This window comes from Elephas maximus, chromosome 22, assembly GCF_024166365.1.
Source record: "Elephas maximus indicus isolate mEleMax1 chromosome 22, mEleMax1 primary haplotype, whole genome shotgun sequence".
NCBI classification, from domain to species: Eukaryota; Metazoa; Chordata; class Mammalia; order Proboscidea; family Elephantidae; genus Elephas; species Elephas maximus.
The window spans coordinates 7,780,246-7,802,358 of record NC_064840.1 but is presented as its reverse complement, the minus strand read 5'-3'; the positions used below and the strand labels follow the sequence as shown (position 1 = coordinate 7,802,358).

General features: G+C 42.2%; 1 protein-coding gene across 8 annotated transcripts in view; it reads right to left on the bottom strand.

The window, feature by feature from the left end:
- CLIP1 (CAP-Gly domain containing linker protein 1) overlaps window positions 1-22,113 on the bottom strand; it is a 127,482-nt gene that overhangs the window by 18,027 nt on the left and 87,342 nt on the right. For 7 of the 8 annotated variants that reach the window (XM_049865120.1, XM_049865125.1, XM_049865126.1 and 4 more), the window contains 3 exons: window positions 16,019-16,135; window positions 13,715-13,821; window positions 7,211-7,331 (listed from right to left, as the gene is read on the bottom strand). In XM_049865120.1, the coding sequence (XP_049721077.1) occupies window positions 7,211-7,331; window positions 13,715-13,821; window positions 16,019-16,135 (345 nt within the window). Of the gene's footprint in view, window positions 1-7,210; window positions 7,332-13,714; window positions 13,822-16,018; window positions 16,136-17,291; window positions 19,560-22,113 lie in introns of all 8 variants that reach the window. The other variant, XM_049865128.1, reaches the window with a different exon arrangement.

The window sequence follows — 22,113 nt, the reverse complement described above, 5'->3', positions numbered from 1 at the left end:
TGGCTATTTTCCAGAAGGACTCAGAGACGCTACAGTTTTGAAGTCCTTTCATATTTAAAACCATCTGCCTGTCTTCCTATTTGAATAAGGCTCAATATGATGTTCTTGGTCATATTTTCTGTCCCTCAGGGCTCTGGAAATTACCGCACCACAGTTTTCTGACATTGAATGTGGCTCTGGTGGATCTTTTTTTTTTTTTAACCTTTTAATCAAGGATTTGTTTTTTTCTGCCTGGACATCTCAAGAATTATTTCCACATTTTTGAATTTCAATAGTAGCCAGGGTATTTCTTGGTGTTGACTGTTTTGGGCCAATTTCCCCTGCTGGGTTTGTGTACCTGTGTTCATGAAAGTCAGTATGCCCTTAAATTCTATACTGTTCTTCCTTCCTCTGGGGCAAATGTCCTTATTGTATCTCCTAATACTTTTTCTACTACATTTGCTCTCTACTTTAGGGATGCTAATCACATTCATTTGGATTCTCTTTGTCTTCCATTATTTATTATCTTTCCTCTAATTGCTTTTTATCTTTTCTTTCCTCTGTATTTATTATGACTACTTCAAGCCTTCCCTTTCTACCTTTACAAATGTTCGTTAGGTTTCTTCCTGTTTCAGGCGTATTCAGTAGTTTTGATATGGTGTGGTTTTGGTCTTCAATTTGTTTCCTTAACTCTTTGATCTCTCTTTCCAACTTACTGTATCATTTTATCCTCTTATCTTTGAACGCTTGTTTTATTCAAATAGCCTAAGTTTTTACATAAGGCAAAGCACTTTTTTTTTGTTTTGAGTAATGTTTTCTCACAGCCTGACTTCCTCGTCTTTTACCGGATTCCTATATTCCTTTTCTTTTTTGGCAAAATATACATCAACTGTCTACCTTATTATAGGCAACTATTTTTTTTTAATGTAAGTGAATTTCTCCTGGTGCTTTCACCTTCATCTCCTGGCTACAGGTGAAAAGGTAGGCACTGTAAATAATACATTTCTGTAGCCAGAGGGCCCTGGGGAGAGCAGGAAGGACCAGGACAGTGCCACTGGGGCTATGTGCAGACTCTGTTAGAGGTCTCTCTTCTGAGACTTTTCTTTGAATGTCCTGTATCTTACTGACTCCACCAGAGGCAATTCTACTCCCGCAGGAGAATGTCCTCAGGCTTCTGCCTTAAGGCAGATACTATGGGTTGGCTCTCACCTCCTTCTATGTTGCCTTCCCTTCCCATAAGGGGATCCTAGCTTCGTTTGTGGTTGGAGGTAATTAGGTAACACCATTGTAGAGACCTAAACTTTCCTCCAAAAATAAAGAAGGCAAAACCACGTGCGAAGTTTCTTTTGCCTTTCCCACTTTCTCTTTCCAGCTTCCTCCTGGGAAGCTTTGCAAGGGCTAGAGGTACAGCAGCCATCTGATGATCAAGATGGAAACTATAGGGTAAGGACTACAGAACAAGTGAGCCAGGTCCTGGGGGACATTCTTGAGTGACTACGCCCACCCTGGACTGTTTACCTTGGGACTTATCATCATTTGAGAAAAAGGCCCCCTCCCATTTACTTAACCCACTGTTGCTGGCTAGGCTAACTTTGGAAAAATGACTACTCCCAGTTTTCCTGCCTCTGATAAAATCCCGAAGAGGCAGAAAAGGGCAGGTAGTCTCAAAGATTCCCCCGTGGGTGGCTTTTTCTCTGGGTTGCCTGCTCATTTCTTCAGTCTAATTTTCTCCAAACTGGATTGGGCATGTGGATGGGAAAACGAGAGTGAGAATCCTGCAGATTGTGCTACTTGTCTTCCTTTCTCCTACCACTGGGAACACAGTGCCAAATACAGCCAAATGACAATTTTGTTCCTTCTCCTGGTTGCCAACTATGAAGTTTAGAGCATGAAGGTGACTAGCTTTGCTGGCTACTCCTGGCGACATTTGTTAATATTTAAAAGATTCTATTCATTTCATTAAGTGTTGTGGGAGACAGATTCTCTGGTGCAGCTTCACTCGGCCCTATTAAACCAGAAGTCCCCCAAGTTCAGATTAAAATCATGATGGCTGATGGTCACCATCTTTCCAAAATAAAATACGACAAGATAAAAACACCTTTCTCTTTTTAAAGTTCTTGTCTGGGAATTTGGCCTTATTTAAGAGGCAGGCGATCATGGATCAATTTAGATGATGACCCCGGTTTCTGTCTACTGCATGGCTGTAACCTCTGTCAGGAAAAGATGTTGATGAAATACAGTTATTGAGTCATCTAATCCCTGTCCAGTTTCCACATGCAAACTGTAAGCTCGTTTTGCAAATAGCCAGAGGGGGAGATCGGTATTGTTCCCATAGTGACAGCTCAGTGTAATTTCCAATCCCTACAAGGTGGAACATGTGAGGTTTCGGAATGACAAATCAGACATTTCAAAAATGACTACCAGACAAGACGCCTTCTATAGAAGAACTCACATTATGGTTATTTCTAGCATTCTCTATGAGAGGAGAATAATGCTATGTATGATTTCCATTCACCTTGACCTTGAAAGACCCTGCATATGCTGTATTGCTTCTGCCATCCACGCACTGCAAATGCCCCACTAACTTGGTAATCGGGCTTTTGGCAACCACAACTCTCTGCAACAAAGCTATGAAAGTGGAAGTAACAGGAATCATGTAAAAAAGCAGATACAGTAGTCACCAATCTCTGTGTCTTATTCCTTAAAACAAGACTCCTCACTGAAAGTGAGAACTTTCAACACCTGTGCACACACTCACTCCCACCTGCGCATTGTGTTCTGTGAGCCCCATGCAGGAGCTACCTCACAGTCTGCGTGGGGAGAAGCCCGAGCCTGGACAGAGAGCTGTGGACAATGCTCTGTGAGCCCCATGCAGGAGCTACCTCGCAGTCTGCGTGGGGAGAAGCCCGAGCCTGGACAGAGAGCTGTGGATGATGCTCTGTGAGCCCCATGCAGGAGCTACCTCGCAGTCTGCGTGGGGAGAAGCCCGAGCCTGGACAGAGAGCTGTGGACGATGCTCTGTGAGCCCCATGCAGGAGCTACCTCGCAGTCTGCGTGGGGAGAAGCCCGAGCCTGGACAGAGAGCTGTGGACAATGCTCTGTGAGCCCCATGCAGGAGCTACCTCGCAGTCTGCGTGGGGAGAAGCCCGAGCCTGGACAGAGAGCTGTGGACAATGCTCTGTGAGCCCCATGCAGGAGCTACCTCACAGTCTGCGTGGGGAGAAGCCCGAGCCTGGACAGAGAGCTGTGGACAATGCTCTGAGAGCCCCATGCAGGAGCTACCTTGCAGTCTGTGTGGGGAGAAGCCTGAGCCTGGACAAAGAGCTGTGGACAATGCTCTGTGAGCCCCATGCAGGAGCTACCTCGCAGTCTGTGTGGGGAGAAGCCCGAGCCTGGACAGAGAGCTGTGGACAATGCTCTGTGAGCCCCATGCAGGAGCTACCTCGCAGTCTGTGTGGGGAGAAGCCCGAGCCTGGACAGAGAGCTGTGGATGATGCTCTGTGAACCCTACATACGAGCTACCTCACAGTCTGCGTGGGGAGAAGCCCGAACCCAGACAGAGAGCTATGGACAATGCTCTGTGAACGTAGAGAAGGCAGCTATGAACTCTGCATTAGATTTAGTGTGGGCCTCTAACGATAAGGAAAAGTTCACCAAATGGGGAGGGCAGAGGAAAGGATGAAAAGCAGACATGTGGATGGTAAGTAACCAGGCACAGCGAGAGATGGAGAAATGTGAAAAAACAGGGATGAAAAAGCCAAGGAAGAATGTGCAGAACACAGGCGGTCAGTGATGTGTGTTCAGAGAGAGTGGAGAGGAAGGCACAGAGTTTTGCAATTACTAGGGAGGTGGGGACTTCAGCAAGAGTCATTTCATGGCTCACTGATAGAGGCAAAGAGCAGACCAGAGGGGGCTGAGAAGCAAATGGGAGGTGAGGAATAAAGGCACAAAAGAGAGTAGCCTTCTTAAAAGTGTGGAAGTAAAGAAAAGGAAAAGATAGGGTTGTAAGTATGAACAGAACTGCTGTTAAAGAAATGAGGATTCCCGGCCCACAGAAGACCCCAGTGCGGAGATTAGAGGGAGCTGCTGTAGGCAGGACACTGGGTCAGGAGGCACAGGTGACAGCCTGACTGGAGAAAGGAGACATGAAACACAGGAAGCAAATGGGTGAACACAATGTAGTCCACCCATACAATGGCAATACTATTCTCCCCATGGGAAGGAATGAAGTTCTGACACTCGAATGAACCTCGGCAAGTTTACACTGAGTGAAAGAAGCCAGCCACAAAAGGCCACATATGTATGAGTCTATTAGTATGAAATGCCTAGAAGAGGGAAATCCATAGAGACAGGAATTAGATTAGTGGTTGCCAGGGACTGAGGAGGGGAGGCCCGGGTGAATGAGGAGTGACTGCTAACAGGTACAAGGTTCCTGGTGGGGGGGATAAAATTGTTCTGGAATTAAATAGCGCTGATGGTCGCACAACACTGTGGATGTACTAAATGCCACTGTAAAATGATTACAAAGGCAAATTTTAATGCTATATGTATTTGACCAGAAAACAAACAAACAAGCAAACAACTACCTGAAGCAACAGGAAACCAGTGAGGGCATCAATCAGGACACTGACTGAATAAGAACAAACAGCAATTATAACAACAATCATCATAAATTTTTCATCATCCAGAAAAGATAAGTTTTAAGATTATCTCAGGGCAACAGTTTCCGGGTCTGCAGTCCATAAGAATCTGAAATTCCCTTCTGCAGTTTCCCCCTGAAGACTTCTTAAAAGCAAACAATAAAAAATAGCTTAGTTTAAATAGGAAAGAATGTCTGCCTTGAGCATTACGCTCTTTTAAGAACTATCTAGATGGAGTCAAATTACCAACAGCAACTTGAAAGATTAGATAGGAACTTTAGGAGGAAGTGAGTTTATGTTAATGGCGGAACAACTCAGAAAAGGAGGGTGAGGATGGTTGCACAACTGGAAGAAGGTAATCAATGTCACTGAACGATACACGTAGAAACTTGAAATGGTGTATGTTCTGGTGTATATATTTTCAACAATAACAAAATAAAATAAATTATTTTAAAAAATAGAGGTTCTGTTGAACGCTGTAGCTTTGTAGTATATTCCTGAACACAGTTGATCAATAGTGTGTCTGGGTATACAAAGTAACAAAGTCACAACTTGAAGTTTTCCAGACTCTTGGCGATTATAGAGCGGTAATGAAGCCCAATGAGTTAATCAAAGTCTTCGTTAAACTGTGGTTGCTTCTAAGATATTTTAAATGGGTAATCTCTCCATTTTAAAGCTATCAAGGGGAGAATTGCTTGGCATCTCTCGGTGCCTATTTCCTTTTTAATATGCTTTGTCAGCAGAGCCTTTCGCGGTTTAGTTCCCACCCACTTGTTTCTCTCTTGTGAGTAAAACACGGAAAACTATAAAGCCCACATCGTGCTATCCCCTTCTTCAAGACAAGTCACTTCCTTAGCTGTTCCCTGTGAGTGCTATTTTCTAACACTCTTGAAAGTCACTGATTGTCAAATTTTTGGTCACAAAACCTTTTCAAAAGGAAGGGGATTCAAATCTCAATCTGCAAAGAGGGCAGAGCTGCTGGGACGGCAAGGAGCCCTGAAGACCTGTGTCCAAGGGAGTACGATGCTTCCTCAGAGCCCTCCCCAATTCTACCCAAGTGGTAGGAAGAAGAAGTGTGACCATCAGCCCAGCAAAGGTCCTAAGATCAAACAAGTCAGCGACAGCTGTGTCCCTTCTGTTTCTGGGATCCAGACTCGGGGTGACGGTTCCCACTGTCTCTAACACAGTCAGCGAAACGAGATAACATGAGTTGGGAACAGACTCAGCACTTAGCCGAGATCCTTCTGTTGGGAGTCCTTACAGACACAGTGATGTTGGAGCTGCAGGATGTTTTAGATGCTTTAGTTTGCGCCAGAAAAAAAAAAAAAAAAAAAGGAACCTAGTTTGGTGAAAGGGTTTCTGTTTGCCGTGAATTCCAACTTCTCACATTCTGATCAAAGCCGAGTGTGGCAATCCTAATCATGACAGGACATTTTAATTTGTTTCCTCACCAAAATCAGTAGATGACATATCTCCTGATACCTGCAAGCTGAACGATGCTGAGCAAGTTATGATCTTCTCTGTGCTTCTGTCTCCTCCTTTACAAACAGGGGTAGTAATAGTGCCCTCTCACAGACTTAATGTAAGGGTTCAGTGAGATACACAGTAAGGGTCAATTCACGTTAGCTTTATTATCACTAGTAGCACCATCGTCATCTTGGAAGACTGGAGAAAACGTGGCATATCTTTGATGAAATAAGAAAAGTATGGAAAGCTGCAATGAAGATTCTAAAGCCTAAAATCAATGCTCCAAAAAGTATTTTCAGCACAAACTGCACCAGGTCAGTGAGGACTTGATGAAATTACCCAAAAGTACTCCATCCCAAGTGAGTAAAGCAATGTTTGCAAAGTATATTGGGGGGAAAATGCCTTCCCACTGGAATGTAAAGCTCAAAAATTAATGGCTACACAGCAAAATTCTTCTAAAAAAATATAATTTTGAGCTGCTGCTTTGAGGGCAGATGAACTAACAGTCTAACACTTTGATTCAGATGTTGGAAGAGAATAAAAAGCAGAATACAGATTTCTTTACAATCAGTTATGTTTCAGTGTTTGGTAAGCTGTCTGAAGTCTCTGTACTTTCATCCCAGTTGTAACACACATTCCATCTATCGGTGCACACGCGCATACTCACGTACATAGCTCCATAAGAAAATGCTGAAAACATTTTTTTTTTTTTTAATTTTAAAGAGGAGAGTTCTATTTAAAAACAGCTGCCAACCCTCGCACCAAATCCACACTCTTCAAATCTGTTGCCTTAAAAACGATTCTGATGAGAGATTGAGAAAAAAAAAAAATCTTGGAGATTTTTGAAATCCAAGCAGTAGTGGAGAGAAGATACTGTTTTTCTTTTCCAGTTAAATGCATGGCTATAACAATGTCTAATAAAGATCTTATTTTCTACTTTCTTGCAAGTTCTCAGTGTCTTGTGTGTGTCTGTGTGTGTGTTTTAAAGACCTGTCAATTCAGCATGTCTGAGAACAAGGAGACACATAACGCAGGAAACCTAAAATCCCATCGGGAAGGACCCAACCTCCCAGTGCAGACATCAGCCTGGCAGAGCCAGGCAGCCCCAGCGAAGGCCCACTGACCTTTTGATGACTTGTGACTTCGTCCCTGCTCCGCCCCAGCTCCTCAGCAAGTTTGACGTTCTCTTCCTGCAACGCTGAGAGCTGCTGGGACTTCTGTGCTGCCGCCTGCTTTAGGGTTTCTCTGCAAGGACAGTGAGTGCAGGGTTACCATAGAAACAAGACAGGCAAGGAAACTGTGGGAGACAACCAGCCTCACAGCACTGAGGAAAATACATTTGGGTCACGTGCCTGATAGGATCTATAATAACAGGAGACTGAGGAGGATCTGCTTGCGGGAGGGGCGAAACGGCTGCAACCTCTCAGAAGGAGGACTGCTGCCCACAATTATTACTTTTTTTTAAAAACCTAATAAACACTACACCCACACTTCCACCATCTACACTTACTGCCCCCACTCCCCATGCAAAAAGGAATTTCACCACAAAATAAACAGCAAACGAACGGTCAGCGCAGCCCTCCTGTCTTTAGGAGTATTTCCATCAGACGACACTGAAACGTTGATAAAGTTACTGAATTTGCTGCCAAGGCACTCTTTTAACTGCACAGATCTGTAATCTGTTTTTTTTTTTTGTGACAAAAATAAAAACCCAGTGGTCCCATTTGTCAGTATCTGCCGGAGTCAAGTGGTGACATGAATCTGAGCATATTTTTAGGGCAACTGGAAGCGAAATGCCCACAGGAAATGCTGTTTTCTAATTATATAACAGGTGTTTCATTTTTATTGGATTCTCTCTCCCATGTTAATTTGTAATTAAAAGAAGCAAATAAGAATATCATACAGCCTAACATATTGAAGGAACGTCAGCATATAAAATAACCACGGGGTAGGTATAATTATTAAACATCTCTCCGGTATTAAAATTACTCCAAAATACACATTCTAAATTACAGATGGACATTCAGGGTAACTTATTTGGTCACTGGATTTGAGTTTTACGCCATAGAAGGCTGTGATGCAGTTATGCCTTTTCAGGGAGTCTGTGCTGGCTGAACTCCGCTTAGTCAGCTGTGGCTTGGTGAGTTCTGAATCAAGCCATCCGGGTGTGACCATCTGCTGCAGCATGAGAACATCTATTCTTAACTTCGATTGTCTAATGGGTGGCGGTGTTTGGCCGCTTTAGTTTTGCGGATAGTCATCTACTTATAATATACACGCCAGCATGACCTCATCAAGATTCAGGAGAATAGATCTCCTAAATCTAAATTCTCCTCACACGTTAAATTAGGCTTTTTACGGAGACGCTTATTCAGCCAGTGAAGAAAACTAAGGGGGAATTTTAGCTTCAGGTAATGAGTCATTCAAAAACTGGGAGGCCTGATTTTAATCATGGAAAAAACACACGCGCACGCACACACATACAGCTTAAGTTCATCTTCGGGCCAAAGGCCATCAATCCTTGACCAATCAGATCTTACTTAAGGTGAAACTTCTGTTGTCAGACAACTATTTTATTCCCAGGTGGTCACTGCCCGTCATTGGGGCTGGTCGGTCTCGGCATTTGTGTGGCCAGACAAAGTGGTAAGTCTGTGCTCTTGTTCCTTCTCGCTTAAGTTCTCATCTTTTAAACTTTTGTACATGTTTGCTTTATAATAAAAGCTCACAGAAAAGAAAATTAACATGAGGAACCAAAGAAACAATCATGTTGAAAAGTATAAAAATGGGTAAAATGTCCTAAGGTATTGATCTATAAAAACGGTATTTGTTCAACGTTTAAAAACTTACAAAATGCTTTCACGTGCATTTTCTCATTTAAGCCTCACCAAAGCCCAGGGAGGCTAAGGCTAACGTTATTATTTACACTAGAAAAGATGAGAAAACTGAAGCTCAGGGAAGTGAAAGATTTGCTCCCAATCACAGAGAGAACCGGTAAGTAGTAAGACCAGGAGAACTGGGGTTACAACCGGCAGATGGGACTCATATGACTCAAATATAAGAACACCTTTCCATTTTTCTCTAGTGGGCGGGTAGTGGGTACACATATTTCACAGAGGAATGAGGCTCAACGATCAAATTTCTGGAAGAGTCTAATGAATAATTCTGAAAACACCTACAAAAAAAATATTTCTAACAATTTTTAAAACTACTTCTCTTTCTATGGAAACCCTGGTGGCGTAGTGGTTAAGAGCTACAGCCGCTAACCAAAAGGTCAGCAGTTCGAATCCATCAGGTGCTCCTTTGAAACCCTATGGGGAAGTTCTACTCTGTCCTACAGGGTTGATATAAGTTGGAATTGACTTGAGAGCAATGGGTTTAGGCTTTTTTTTTTTTGGTCTCTTTTTATATAACAAGCCATCTTGAAACAGAAATGAAGAAACTGTCAGTTTTAAAACCGAAAGGCAAAACAAATATTGTTAATATTGATTTCCAAACACTCTACTTGTCAATCTGTCTGAAGTTTCTTCATTACCACACTAAATATGTTCTAGATTTATTACTGTGCCAGGTGAGCAATCAAAGGCAAAAATTAGACTGCTTATGCCATTTTCCCTAATTATACCCCAGAGAGAAACCATTTTATTTTCTCTAACTGAAAATAAGAGCTCGTTAACAAAACTCAAGCGTTTTCCTAAAGCCAGTCTAGTATGCAGTTTAGAAGAAAAGGAACAGTTACAAGGGACAGGTGTCCAGTGCCATATTCTATAGGCGATAGTTCCTGTTAGAAGCCCTATGTCTACACTGGTGTTACTTTTTCCTCCAGGAACCTCAGTCCTGCTAGGTGAAGATACTAAGAAAGCTCTGGAGGACACGAAGAACCTCACAGACAGGCTAAACCACAGAAAAACCAAATACCTGCTCGTTCTCCGGCTTTGAGGACTGAGGAACACCAAAATGACTTTCTTGTTTGTTGCGTTTTTGTTTGTTTTTTTGAGATGCACTGCTCCTTTTATGTCAGATGGTCATTACAATCTGACCCAGTCTAGAGCTCACGGGTGCCAGAGCTTTTTAAACCCAAGCTCTGTGCTCCTTCCTCCCGGTACTCCCTGCTGTCTCCCCATCTGCTTCTGATACTTGCTACTGCTGTGTCTCCCACGTGCCTCCTTCCTGCTGAGAACCCTGCCGCGGGAGGCCAAGGTGTGATGGGCAGAACAGTATAGCATCCGAAGCCGCCAGCCCACTCTGTCTGCTCTGCAGTCTATTCCTCCTCACCTGGGTGGCTTCTCTCAGGGGTCAGAGGAAAGTGCAGCACCATAGAGGAGGACAGGCCAAGCAAGAGCAACAGCAGCTGGGGTCAAAATCTTCTGCTGTCAATTCTTTGCTTCCATAGGCATGAAACTAACACTTTATTATTTATATTAATTTCCAAACATCCTCCTTGTCAATCCAGCCTGTCTTAATTTGTTGTTGCTAGGTGCCATCGAATCAGTTCCGACTCATAGAATGTACAATAGAATGAAACACTGCCCGGTCCTGTGCATCCTCACAATTGTTGCTATGTTTGAGCCCATCGTTGCAGCCACTGTGTCAATCCATCTCACTGAGGGTCTTCCCCTCTTTCGCGGACTCTCTATCAACCACGATATCCTTCTCTAGGGACTGGTCCCTCCTGGTAACATATCCAAAGTACATGAGATGAAGTCTTGCCATCCTTGCTTCTAAGGAACATTCTGGCTGTACTTCTTCCAAGACTGATTTGTTCACTCTTCTGGCAGTCCATCGTATATTCAATATTCTTCACCAACACCACAATTCACAGCCATCAATTCTTCTTCGGTCTTCCTTATTAGTTGTCCAGCTTTCGCATGCGCATGAGGTGACTGAAATACCATGACTTGGGTCAGTCTATTAATTAACGAGCTAAATATGTTATTATGGAACAAGTCAAAGAAGGAGGGACAAAAAATAACTTAACTGTTAATAGTGGTGAAAAGAATCCCACACTAATTAGGGTGGGCAATTAACTACATAAGGATTTAGTGTGGATTTTGAACATTAAATGGTGACCCCACTTAATTAAATACTAGACCCATATAATGACCATTACTAAAGACTTCTAGGTTACCAGGGGCTGGAGGGAGAGGGGCATGTGGAGTTATTGTTGAATGAGTACAGAATTTCTGTTTGGGGCGAAGAAAAAGTTTTAGAAGTTAGATGGTGAAGGTTGCACAACATGATAAAGGTCACTAATACCAGTGAACACTTAAAAATGGCTGAAATGGCAAAATGGATGTTACATACATTTTACCACAATAAAATACAAAATTTTTAAAACACTTCTAAGTAGTACTGCAGGAAAGAAGAGTTTCATATCTACTTCCCAGGAGCTCTCCTGACTAGCACCACTTGGGTTGCCCCTTCCAGTTACCTAGTGTGGCCCCAAGAGCTCAGAGGTGGGATTATGGCAGTGGGAAATTGGTGGGGGAGCCGCCTCCTGCCGCTCAGTTCCTCCCTCACCAGCTGCCTGTATGACACAAATGAACTACAGTCAGCTCAGTGTTCCAGAACGCGCCAAGTTACCACAACCACTTGGGTCACGGCGGAACACTCCTAACCTAAGTGCACCCGCCCTCTCTGAACGTAACTCAGTGGATACCTGATTGGTTTTCCGTCACAGTGACCCATTATCTATTTGCAATATCTGGCTCTGGCAGGCAAAGAGCTTTAAGGATCTCCCAAAGGCCATGATCACAACAATATAAATCTATGTAAATGGATTCCTGGGAACTGATTAAACCTAATCTAAACCCGTTCCAGTCGAGTTGATTCCAACTCATAGCAACCCTACAGGACAGAGTAGAATTGTCCCATATTGTTTCCAAAGCTATCATCTTTACGGAAGCAGACTGCCACATCTTTCTCCTGCAGAGGTTTCAGTTAGCAGCTGCACGCTTTAACAACAGTGCCACCAGGGATTCTTAAACCTAATCTAGATGCGTATCATTCAGACTAAGACTGAGGAAGGGATCAAGCATTTAGTATCAGGATCTGTGCATCTCCTCAGGTGAGGGGCTCAGATACCATATTATTTCTAGGAGGGTCTTAAGAACCGCCTCTCAGAAGAACTAGACAAACACTCTTTTAATCTAAGCTTGATGAACAATAGCATTGAGGACGGCTATTGAAGAGCAGCAGTTTGGAACTGGTGCTTCTCCTTATTTTTAATTCTGTTGTGTTTTAGGTGAAAGTTTACAGCACAAGTTCATTTCTTATTAAAAAATTTATACATAAATTGTTTTGTGACATTGGTTGCAATCTCTGCAATGTGTCAGCACTCTCATTCTTTCCCTTTCCACCCTGGGTTCTCTGTGTCCACTCCTCTAGTTTTCCTGCCCCTTCCTGCTTTCTAATCTTTGCTTTTGGGCAGGTGTTGCCCATTTGGTCTTGAATACTTGACTGAATGGAGAAGCGTGTTCCTCATGTGTGCTGTTTGTTTTATAGGCCTGTCGGATCTTTGCCTGAAAGGTGAAGTTCAGGAGTGGTTTCAGTTCTGAGTTAGCAGGGTGTCCAGGGGCCACAGTCTCGGGGGCTCCTCCACTCTCTGTCAGACTAGTACATCTTGTCTTTTTTTGTGAATTTGAATTTTGTTCTATATTTTTCTCCTGCTCTGTCCAGAACCCTCTATAGTGACTCCTGTCGGAAGGTTGTTGGTAGTAGCCTGACACCATCTAGTTCTTCTGGGTGATGCCTTTGTTTTTGTTTGAATCTCATCTATTTGTTTTACTAGAACTAGAGATAAATAATATAAACTCTTGGAAGACAGGACCACGTGTAAATCATCTTTGTGTCCTTCCTAGCTTAACTGTGCTCAGCACAAAGGACATACTCAATAACAACCAGATTAGCTAACTTTTAAATTTTTAATATCACACAACTGATAACCTAATTATCAAAACAGAAGAGGAAGATGAAATCTACAGGGTCACCATCATTTAATAAGCCAGATAAATACCAATCTCCAATTATCACAGTCATCAAACGCGAATGGCAAGGACTAAGTGGAGTCTTCTGCAAAGGAACCGTGAACCATCAATATGCTCAAAATCTAGTAGCAGACTGATGCGTAAATCTTAGTTACAAAGAGTCTTCCAAAATCCTGGTCACTTAATGACCGAGCCAGAAGATTTGATTACTCTTAAAATCAGGATTACCAATAAGCCCGAAAGTGCCTTGATGCTTTTTTTGTAGAGTTTTAAGGGATTTATCAATAAAGGGTCTGGTGATTCCAAATGTTAAGATTGGTTACCTTGTAAACATAGTATTTTAAAACTCTGATTCCACTCGTATTTTTCTAAGACTTAATAAAGCCTTTTGAATCCCAAATGTCCTAACTCACCCGCTTGTACCACTTTCATTCCAATCCCTTACCTTAGCTGTAGTTCTGACTTAACAGTGGTTATAATCGTTACTTCTGGGGTATCCAATGGAGTTTGGGGTGCAGGGGAGGTGGGTGACAATTACTTTTTACTTTATATACTTTTCAAGGATTCTTTTAAATAATTACCATTGTTTTCACTTTTGCAATGTAAAGAAAGTACCATGAGTTCCCTCAAAGGGGATAAACTTACATTTCTTTCCTGAATTCTTCCATTTTTTGATTCTCTACGGTCAGAAGTTCTTTTGATTTGTTCAGCTCTTCCACATTTCTCAAGTTGTTTTCTTTAAGTGTGTCCAACTTAAAGACCAAGAGAAAAAAAACTTCATGAAATGACTTCGTTTTCCGATGACATGTCCAGATAGACAAATTACTCATGAAAACTCGTAGCAAAAAGACATGTTTAAGATTAGTCACTTGGAAAAAGCAGAAGGGAATCACCAAGGTGAAGACATTAAAATGACCAAGTCTATTATATCGGCAAATCTCCTCCTTAGTCAGGCATTTCCTGTACTTGACCAATACACCAAATTAAATTGCTAGCTAAATTAAAACCACAATGTTATTTTGCTTCGTATACAGGTCTTGGTTTTTTTTTTTGTCACTGAAATTGCAATTCATCTTAAAAAAAATAAATCACAAAATGAAATGCAAAGGCTTGACATCAGCAAGGGTTATTCTTTGCAATGAAACAAAATTTCTTTCCTTCCCTATAGATTAGTCATTTTGAATAGGGCATTTTTCAGTGTCAGTACCAAATTAACATAAATTAACATAGTCCTCACTAAATAAACTATTCCTTTGGCTCAAAATATTCGCAGATGGAAAAAGATTGAGTGATCTGTGGAAACGACAAAAGGCCATGAGGTGAGACCGACAGGAATTCACATACTCAGGTCCACCACCTGCCCATGTGGGACACAGACAGCTTAGGGCCTGGCACCTGGTAGAAAAGCCAGACATGCTACTGGAACAAGAGTGACTGCCCACACGCTTCCTCAGGTGGCTGGCATCTAGGTGTGCGGCCCTGACTCCGGATGAGGGGCTCATTATGGACCTTCTACTACAGAATGTGCTCCTAGGGCATCCTGGCTTCTGGGGCTGTGTAGTTGTCTCCTACAGCCAGAGAAACTCTTGCCATGTCACAGACCACCGCTCAGGAGTTTCAGAGGGTGTCTTGCTCATTTTACTACCACTGCCTTCCTTCTGAGGCCTTCTAACGTTCCAAAATGACAGAAAAAGGAAAACAAAATATAATGGGTCCAAAAGATGACTCGTCCAGCCTTGTGTTTTGGCTACAACAAAGACACCAAAGGGTATGTTACGGAAGGACACGATTCTCCCTGATTCCACCCTCAAAGGTCAGGGACATGCCCCAAAATATTCTCATTTACTTTAGCTTCTAATTATCATCTATGATTTTTAAAATGTTTTTATATTTTTAGCTTAAGTCTTTGGATTGTCAGTTCTATGAATGTACTTTCTTCTATGTGAAGTTTTGTTTATTTGCCCTATAATTACCTCAAAATAGTCATGTCTTCACAGAATACAATCTCTGGCCATTCATATGGGAAGGCCTAGTCTTTAACAGCAGCTATTCAATTTGGCCACCCCCGCCCTCCTTTAGGGGCCCTGGTAGGGCAGTGGTTAAGCGTTTGGCTGCTAACCAAAAGGCTGGCAGCTTGAATCCACCATCCACTCCTTAGAAACCCTATGAGGCAGTTCTACTCTGTCCTATAGGGTTATTATGAGTCGGAATAGACTCCACGGCACTGGGTTTGGTTTGGTTTTTGCCCCGCTTTCACTCCTTAATGTCTGACCTGCCTGTCACTTAAAAAAGTATCTGAAGTTCAGCAGAACTTCATACAACTGTTTTAGTGAATCAATCTGCTTAGGATTTAGGTAATAGTAATAACTTTCTAAAAAAGAAAGGGTTGGTATGAGTTGAGAAGGTGGAGGAGAGGAATCAATGACAGGTAAAAGAATGAGAAATGCTAATTGCGGACAGAATCAAAATATCTTGATGCCACAAATCTGTCACAGCCCCAGGAGTGACTAATTCAAGATGATGCAAAGGGAATCCATATTGGATTAGGCCCAGAAAAGACCCATGTTAAACTCGGGCTGAAGCATGGAATTTAGTGGTTCAAAGCTGGAGAGAAGGTGGCGGAAAAAATATGTGTGATTCAAGATAAAGGATACGAAAACTAGGGAAGGCCACCTGGAGCTCCTCTCGTTAGTTCTATCATGCAGCAGTTATCCTAGAAAGCCATGCTATTGGGGGCTTCTCCTCAGCGTTTTAAGGTTGATCCTACCAAATAAGTAATGAAGTAATAGAGTTTATTAGATATTATCAGGGCTCCAGCGTCCGTTCAACTCCACTAACATACGTCAAACCTGTACAAGGCCACACTTCAAAACATACGGCCAGGGATCAAATACTCCCGTGAAGTCGGTAAGCTGTTCTTTGTACAAAAAGCCATTTAAATCTGATTACTTCATTCTGGAGTTTTTCGTTTGTTTGCTTGGTATCTTCCAAGGAGGCCAGAGTCTCGGTCTTCTCTTTGGTCATCTGCTCCACGATGTGCATGGTATCTTCCGCAGTTTGGGCGGCCTAAACACAAAAAAGAGCTATGAGAAACCAGGACACTCCTCGTCCACACCGCCGGGGACAGTCAGGCTACTCTCTCAGACAGCCTGTTCCTCATTCAGTGTCTGTGTGGTTAAGGGAGTCCCAACAATGTGAGGCAGGCCCCAATCCAAGGCTAAAACAAATAGACCAAGACATGGAAGGTCTTTACTTGGAAGCAGAACAAAGTTACAGGCCCTTCCCACGCCATTTTTCCATCAGTCAATTGTCCTATGAGATTTGTGTATTTTCAGACCTCCCAAAACCTGCTAGTTCTAAGTTATACTGATAGTTATGCTCACTTCTATAACTTATGTCTGAGAAATTGTCCAGCGATAACAGAGTAGCCTCTACATAGCTGAACTTTCTCCTGAGCTGCTCCTAACAATATTCATTGCTGTTAAGTTTAAAATACTACTGTTGCTACTTCAAATGTGGGGCTTTTGAAATCACTCACAGTTTAGGCTGGGAATCTTTCAACTAAAAATTATTGGGGCAATTATAACAAAAGGCTCATGTGTTTAATGAGAAGTACAGAATGGACAAATCCATGAGACAGGCTGTGGGTAAGGAATATAAACATGGCTGTGAATAAAAAAATATAATAGCATATGGAGGCAGAGCTTGAGCTGTTCAGTATCAAAAATGGTAATAAAAATCAAATCTTGTTAGGCACTTGCTTACAATTTCATTTGGTCTGATAAAGTTTATGGGAATACTGCGTTATACCCTCTCTATTATCAGCCATGGAGATTTCACTGGAATCTTCCACCTCCAAATGGATAAATACAATAATAGCCAAACAGAAAATACTATTTCAACATGTGCCCATTAGGCTGTTGTTCTTAAGCCTTTAAGAACTACAGTTAACTCTTTCATGAAAACTTCTCCTTCACTTAAAATATAAATCCTTTTTTATTCACAATTTAAAATGTTTTCAAAAAGGTAGGGACTACTGCAATTAGACATTTAGTAAAGAACCGCCCTTTCATATTATAATACACGGCTTGACACATAGAAGCAACTGACTTGATGGGGTGGATTTACGTATGTGGAAATGAAGAAAAATCCCCTAAGCCACTAACGTTAGTGCCCAGTGTTAGTACAACCAGGTGCGTGATATTTGAACCTCTCACTTTACCGTGAATGTCTGAAGAGTCTCGAGCTCTCTAATTTTAAGAGTAAGCTTGCTCTTGTCTTTCCTCAAAGTACGGTTTTCGTTTTGAGATTCCAGGAGGTTGGCTGAGATATGGCTGTTGGCTTTGGCCAACTGGCTAATCTCTTTCTGGAGGACGAAGTAGCTCTCTGCCAGCTTCTCCTTCTCCTTCAGGAGCTCGTCCTTCTCCAGCATCAATTCTCTCTTCTCGGTCCGGAGGTCCTCGTTGTCCTGCACCACCTTGGCTTTCTCAGCCAGGGTCACCTCGTGCTTCAGGCGGAGGTCTTCCAGGATCTTGGTGACGTAGCTGTGCAGTTCCTGCAACTCTAACTTGGATTTGGACAAGGTGGCAAAATCGCTTTTCAGAGTCTCAATGTTGGTGGCGAGTTGAGCAGTTTCTGCACTCAAGAGTTCCTTTTCCTTAATTATCTCTGTGACTTTTTGCTCCGATTTGGTCTTCTCTTGGATTAGCACAAACTTCTCAGACTGAAGCTCTTTAGTACACTCTGTTAGCTCTTGCACCTCCTGCTCCAGGAGCACAATTGTCCCATGGAGCTTATTGTTTTCATACAGGGATGATTCGTTTTCCTTTGCTCTGGCTTCTCTCTCCAGGAGCAAGGACTGCTGCATTGCACGGATGTCCTCATTTAATTTCTGACACTCGTTTTGCAAGTTCAGCCCATCCCTCAGCAAAATGTTCTTTTCAGAACAACAACTCTTAAGTTCAACATCCAAACTCTCCTTGGCCTGCAATATGCTACTGTGTTCTTTTTCTAGATTCTCTCTGGCATTTTGAGCTTCTTTCAGCATCAAGGAGAGATCACACTTGTTAGCCACTAGTTCTTGGTTTTCCTTTTTTCTTTCTTGAAGCTCCTTCTTCAGGGCATCCAGGTTACCGAGTAGTTTCATCTTCTCATGCACGATTATTCTTTTGTTCTCGGACTCTTGATCATACTTCCTTTTAAGGTCTCCAATGGCCTTGATGGAATTTTCTCTCTCTGCAAGTAAATCCCCATTTTGCATTTCCAGTGTGGATTTTTCCCTTAAGAGACTCTCATGCTGCTTTTTGAGCTTCGTAATTTTCTGACAAGCCGTCTCCTTCTCAGAAGTTAGGTATGTGATCTTCTCACTCAGGCTCATCTCGATACGGACAGTCTCTTTTGAGCATTTGTTGAGTTTTTCTGTGAGGGTTCTATTTTCACTTAAAAGCTCTTCTTTTTCAGCCAAGAGCCTTCTCTCGGATGAGGCCAGGGTTTCTTTCTCATGCAGAAGTTGGATGCACTCAGAGTCTGTGATCTCCCGGCTGGCCTTAATTTCTTCCAGGAGTTTTGTGAGGCGTGTGTTTGTGGCCTGAAGTTGCAGGATTTCCAGCTCAGCCTTTCTCAGAGCTTTGCTTGTGTTGTCCAGCTGTGTACGTAGCTCCCTGGCCTCTGTGCTGAGCTGCTGCTTGGCCTGGAGGGTGGCCTCCAAGTTGGCATTCAGCTTTTCCTGACCTTGAAGCAGCATGTCCTTCTCACATTGTAGATCTCTGTTGTTCTGAAGGAGATTATCTCTTTCTATCTTTAGGGCCAGGCACATGGCATCAAGATCTGACTGTTTCTCTAAAGCTGACTTTTTCTCTGCTGTGAGATCTCCAATCTCTTGTACCAAGGCTTTCTGGTCTTTGACAAGCTCCTCATAAGAGCTCTGAAGCTTCTGAATAATTTCATCCTTATCTTTAGCCAAGAGAAGGTTCTCAGCGGCAAGCCTCTTGATCTGATCCTCCAGGTGTCTTTTCTCTTCCTGGTCTTTCTTAGATACAGCAATCAAACTTTCATGGCTGAACTGAAGCTCTTCTATGAGTGCCTGCATGCTCGTCTTCGAAGTTTGCAAAGAGTCATTTTCCATATTTATCTTCAAGAGTTCTTCCTGTGCAAGGTTGATTTCTTCAAGCAATTTCTCTCTCTCAACGACCAGAGCTTCTTTACTGAGATGTTCCTGCCGATACAGCTTCTCAGCATCTTGCTTTTCTTCTAAGACTCTCTCCTTTTCTAAATTAAGAGTTTCATTTACTGACCACAGTTCCTGCTGGTCTTCCTGAAGCAAAGTTATTTTGGCCTCCACCTCTATGAGCTTTGATAAAAGTGAGCCTTTCTCTAATTTTAAAGCATTTCCCTCCTGTGCAAGAAGCTGTTTCTCTGATTTCAGACCCCTCAGCTCTTCTGACATTAGTTCAATCTCTTTTTTGGCTGATGTTAACAAATAGGTTAGCGACTACAGAAACAAAAGATGGAAAGAATGGAAACAAAAATGAAATCAAGCAGACAAATGCAAGCTCAAATAACTTAATGCAAACTAAATCATAAAAGGTTATTATTATTTTTTTTTACAATAAGCGTCACCGAAACTATTTCAATAACTAGGGGAAGAACAGAACCCATAAAAGGGTAACACAAAGTAAGGTTATCTTTGCAAAGTGCTTACGTATCTACTAGCTTACTTTGTCTTCAAAACAACTTGGAAAATTATTCCTGATAGCTGGAGGTATTAGATAAAAACAGTAGGTTGATTTTGACATACAGTCATAAGATTCTTTTCTGCTATTCTCATTATTTCCAGCATAGAAATGATTCATAATTATTTTTTAAAACACAATTCAAAGGGCTACAGAAAAAATGAGGATTTTTTTAGCCAAAAATAGGGGCAAGGGAAGAGAAACAGTTGTATTTTCAAATTAGCTGCAGGATCTTACTTGCTAAGGAGAACCACTGGCCCAAGACTGATGTAGTCCCAATAGCACATATGACTGATTAAACCGCAGTCTAATTTGCTAGCCTTTGGTGGCTAAAATGGACTTCGACAAACGTACTGATTTATAAAATGATTTGACCATTACGCCTAATCACTGTCCAACAGAGCTTTCTACAATGATGGATATATTCTATATCAGCACTGTCCAATATGGTAGCCACCAGCCACATGTGACTTGAAATGTGGCCAGTGCAACTGAGGAAATGAATTTGTACTTTCATTAAATTTTAACTAACGTTTATTGAACTAATTTAAATGTGAGCAGCCACACATGGTTAGTGACTACTGTATTGGACAACGCAGCTATAGACCTTCGGCTGTTAAACTAAGGAAGATGGACACTTCATGGGTCCCATGAACCTCCTAAAGTTGGAGACTGGAGTAGAATGTAACTTTTCTGGGGAAAGTATCTGTAGCTTTCATCAGATTCTCAAAAGAGTCTGGGAGCCAGTGCTGCTGACAAACTGAAATCCATTGAAATCCAGACATCAATGGAGGGAGAACAATCCTGGTCATTTCAGCCAATGACCCTTTAAAAAAAAAAAATCAACAAAATTAACATAACTTTTCACAAACTACTAGAATGCTGTAGTGTGGTCAGGCTCACCCATTTTATGGGAAACACTGAAAAATGGGAGTCTGTCCAGAAAAAGGACCACATAGGCAAAAGTTTACCTGGAAATGATATCCCATGTTGAACGGCTCAGAAAACTAGAGGGATTTTACATGGAGAAGAGAAAGTTTTGACAGCCAGCATGTGTAAGAGGGAAAATGTAGGCATCTTTTATATACAAGATGAGAAGCAGATTTCGACTGGATGCAATGAAAATATTTTTACAAATTAAAAATTTCCCAAAACTGGATCATGTTACTGAGGTCATGAGAGCCTCCTACAGCCGGGCTGAAGCAGAGGTTTCATGGATGTGGGCTCTACACTATTATACAAGAGATTTCTAAATTTGTTGGGATCACTTTTAAGGAGCTCTGGTGGCACAACAGGTAGCCACTAAGCTGGTAACCAAAAGGTTAGTAGTTCAAACCTACCAGCGGCTCCATGGGAGAAAAGACCTGGCTATCTGATCCTGTAAAGATTATAGCCAATAACTCTATGTTGTTGTTGTTAGGTGCCATTAAGTCAGTTCCAACTCATAGTGACCCTATGTACAACAGAATGAAACACTGCCTGTTCCTGTGCCATTCTCACAATAGTTGTTATGCTTGAGCCCATTGTTGCAACCACTGTGTCAATCCATCTCATTGAGGATCTTCCTCTTTTTGGCTGACCCTCTACTTTACCAGGCATGATGTCCTTCTCCAGGGACCCATCCTTCATGACAACATGTCCAAAGTATGTGAGATGTCGTCTCGCCACCCTGGCTTCTAAGGAGCATTATGGTTTTACTTCTTCCAAGACAGATTTGTTTGTTCTTTTGGCGGTCCATGGTATATTCAGGCTTCTTTGCCTACACCACAATTTGAAGGTGTCGCTTCTTCTTCTGTCTTCCTTATTCATCGTCCAGCTTTTGCATGCATATGAGGCAATTGAAATGGCATGGCTTGGGTCAGGCACACCTTAGTCTTCAAGGTGATATCTCTGCTCTTCAACACTTTAAAGAGGTCCTTTGCAGCAGATTTACCCAGTGCAATGTATCTTTTGATTTCTTGACTGCTGCTTCCGTGGCTGTTGATTGTGGATCCAAGTAAAATGAAATCCTTGACAACTTCAATATTTTTTCTGCTTATCATGATGTTGCTCATTGGTCCAGTTGTGAGGATTTTTGTTTTCTTTATGTTGAGGTGTAATCCATACTGAAGGCTGTGGTCTTTGATCTTCATCAGTAAGTGTTTCAGGTCCTCTTCACTTTCAGCAAGCAAGGTTGTGTCATCTGCATAACGCAGGGTGTTAATGAGTCTTCCTCCAATCTTGATGCCCCGTTCTTCTTCATATCATTCAGCTTTTCGGACTATTTGCTCAGTATACAGATTGAATAGGTATGGTGAAAGGACACAACCCTGA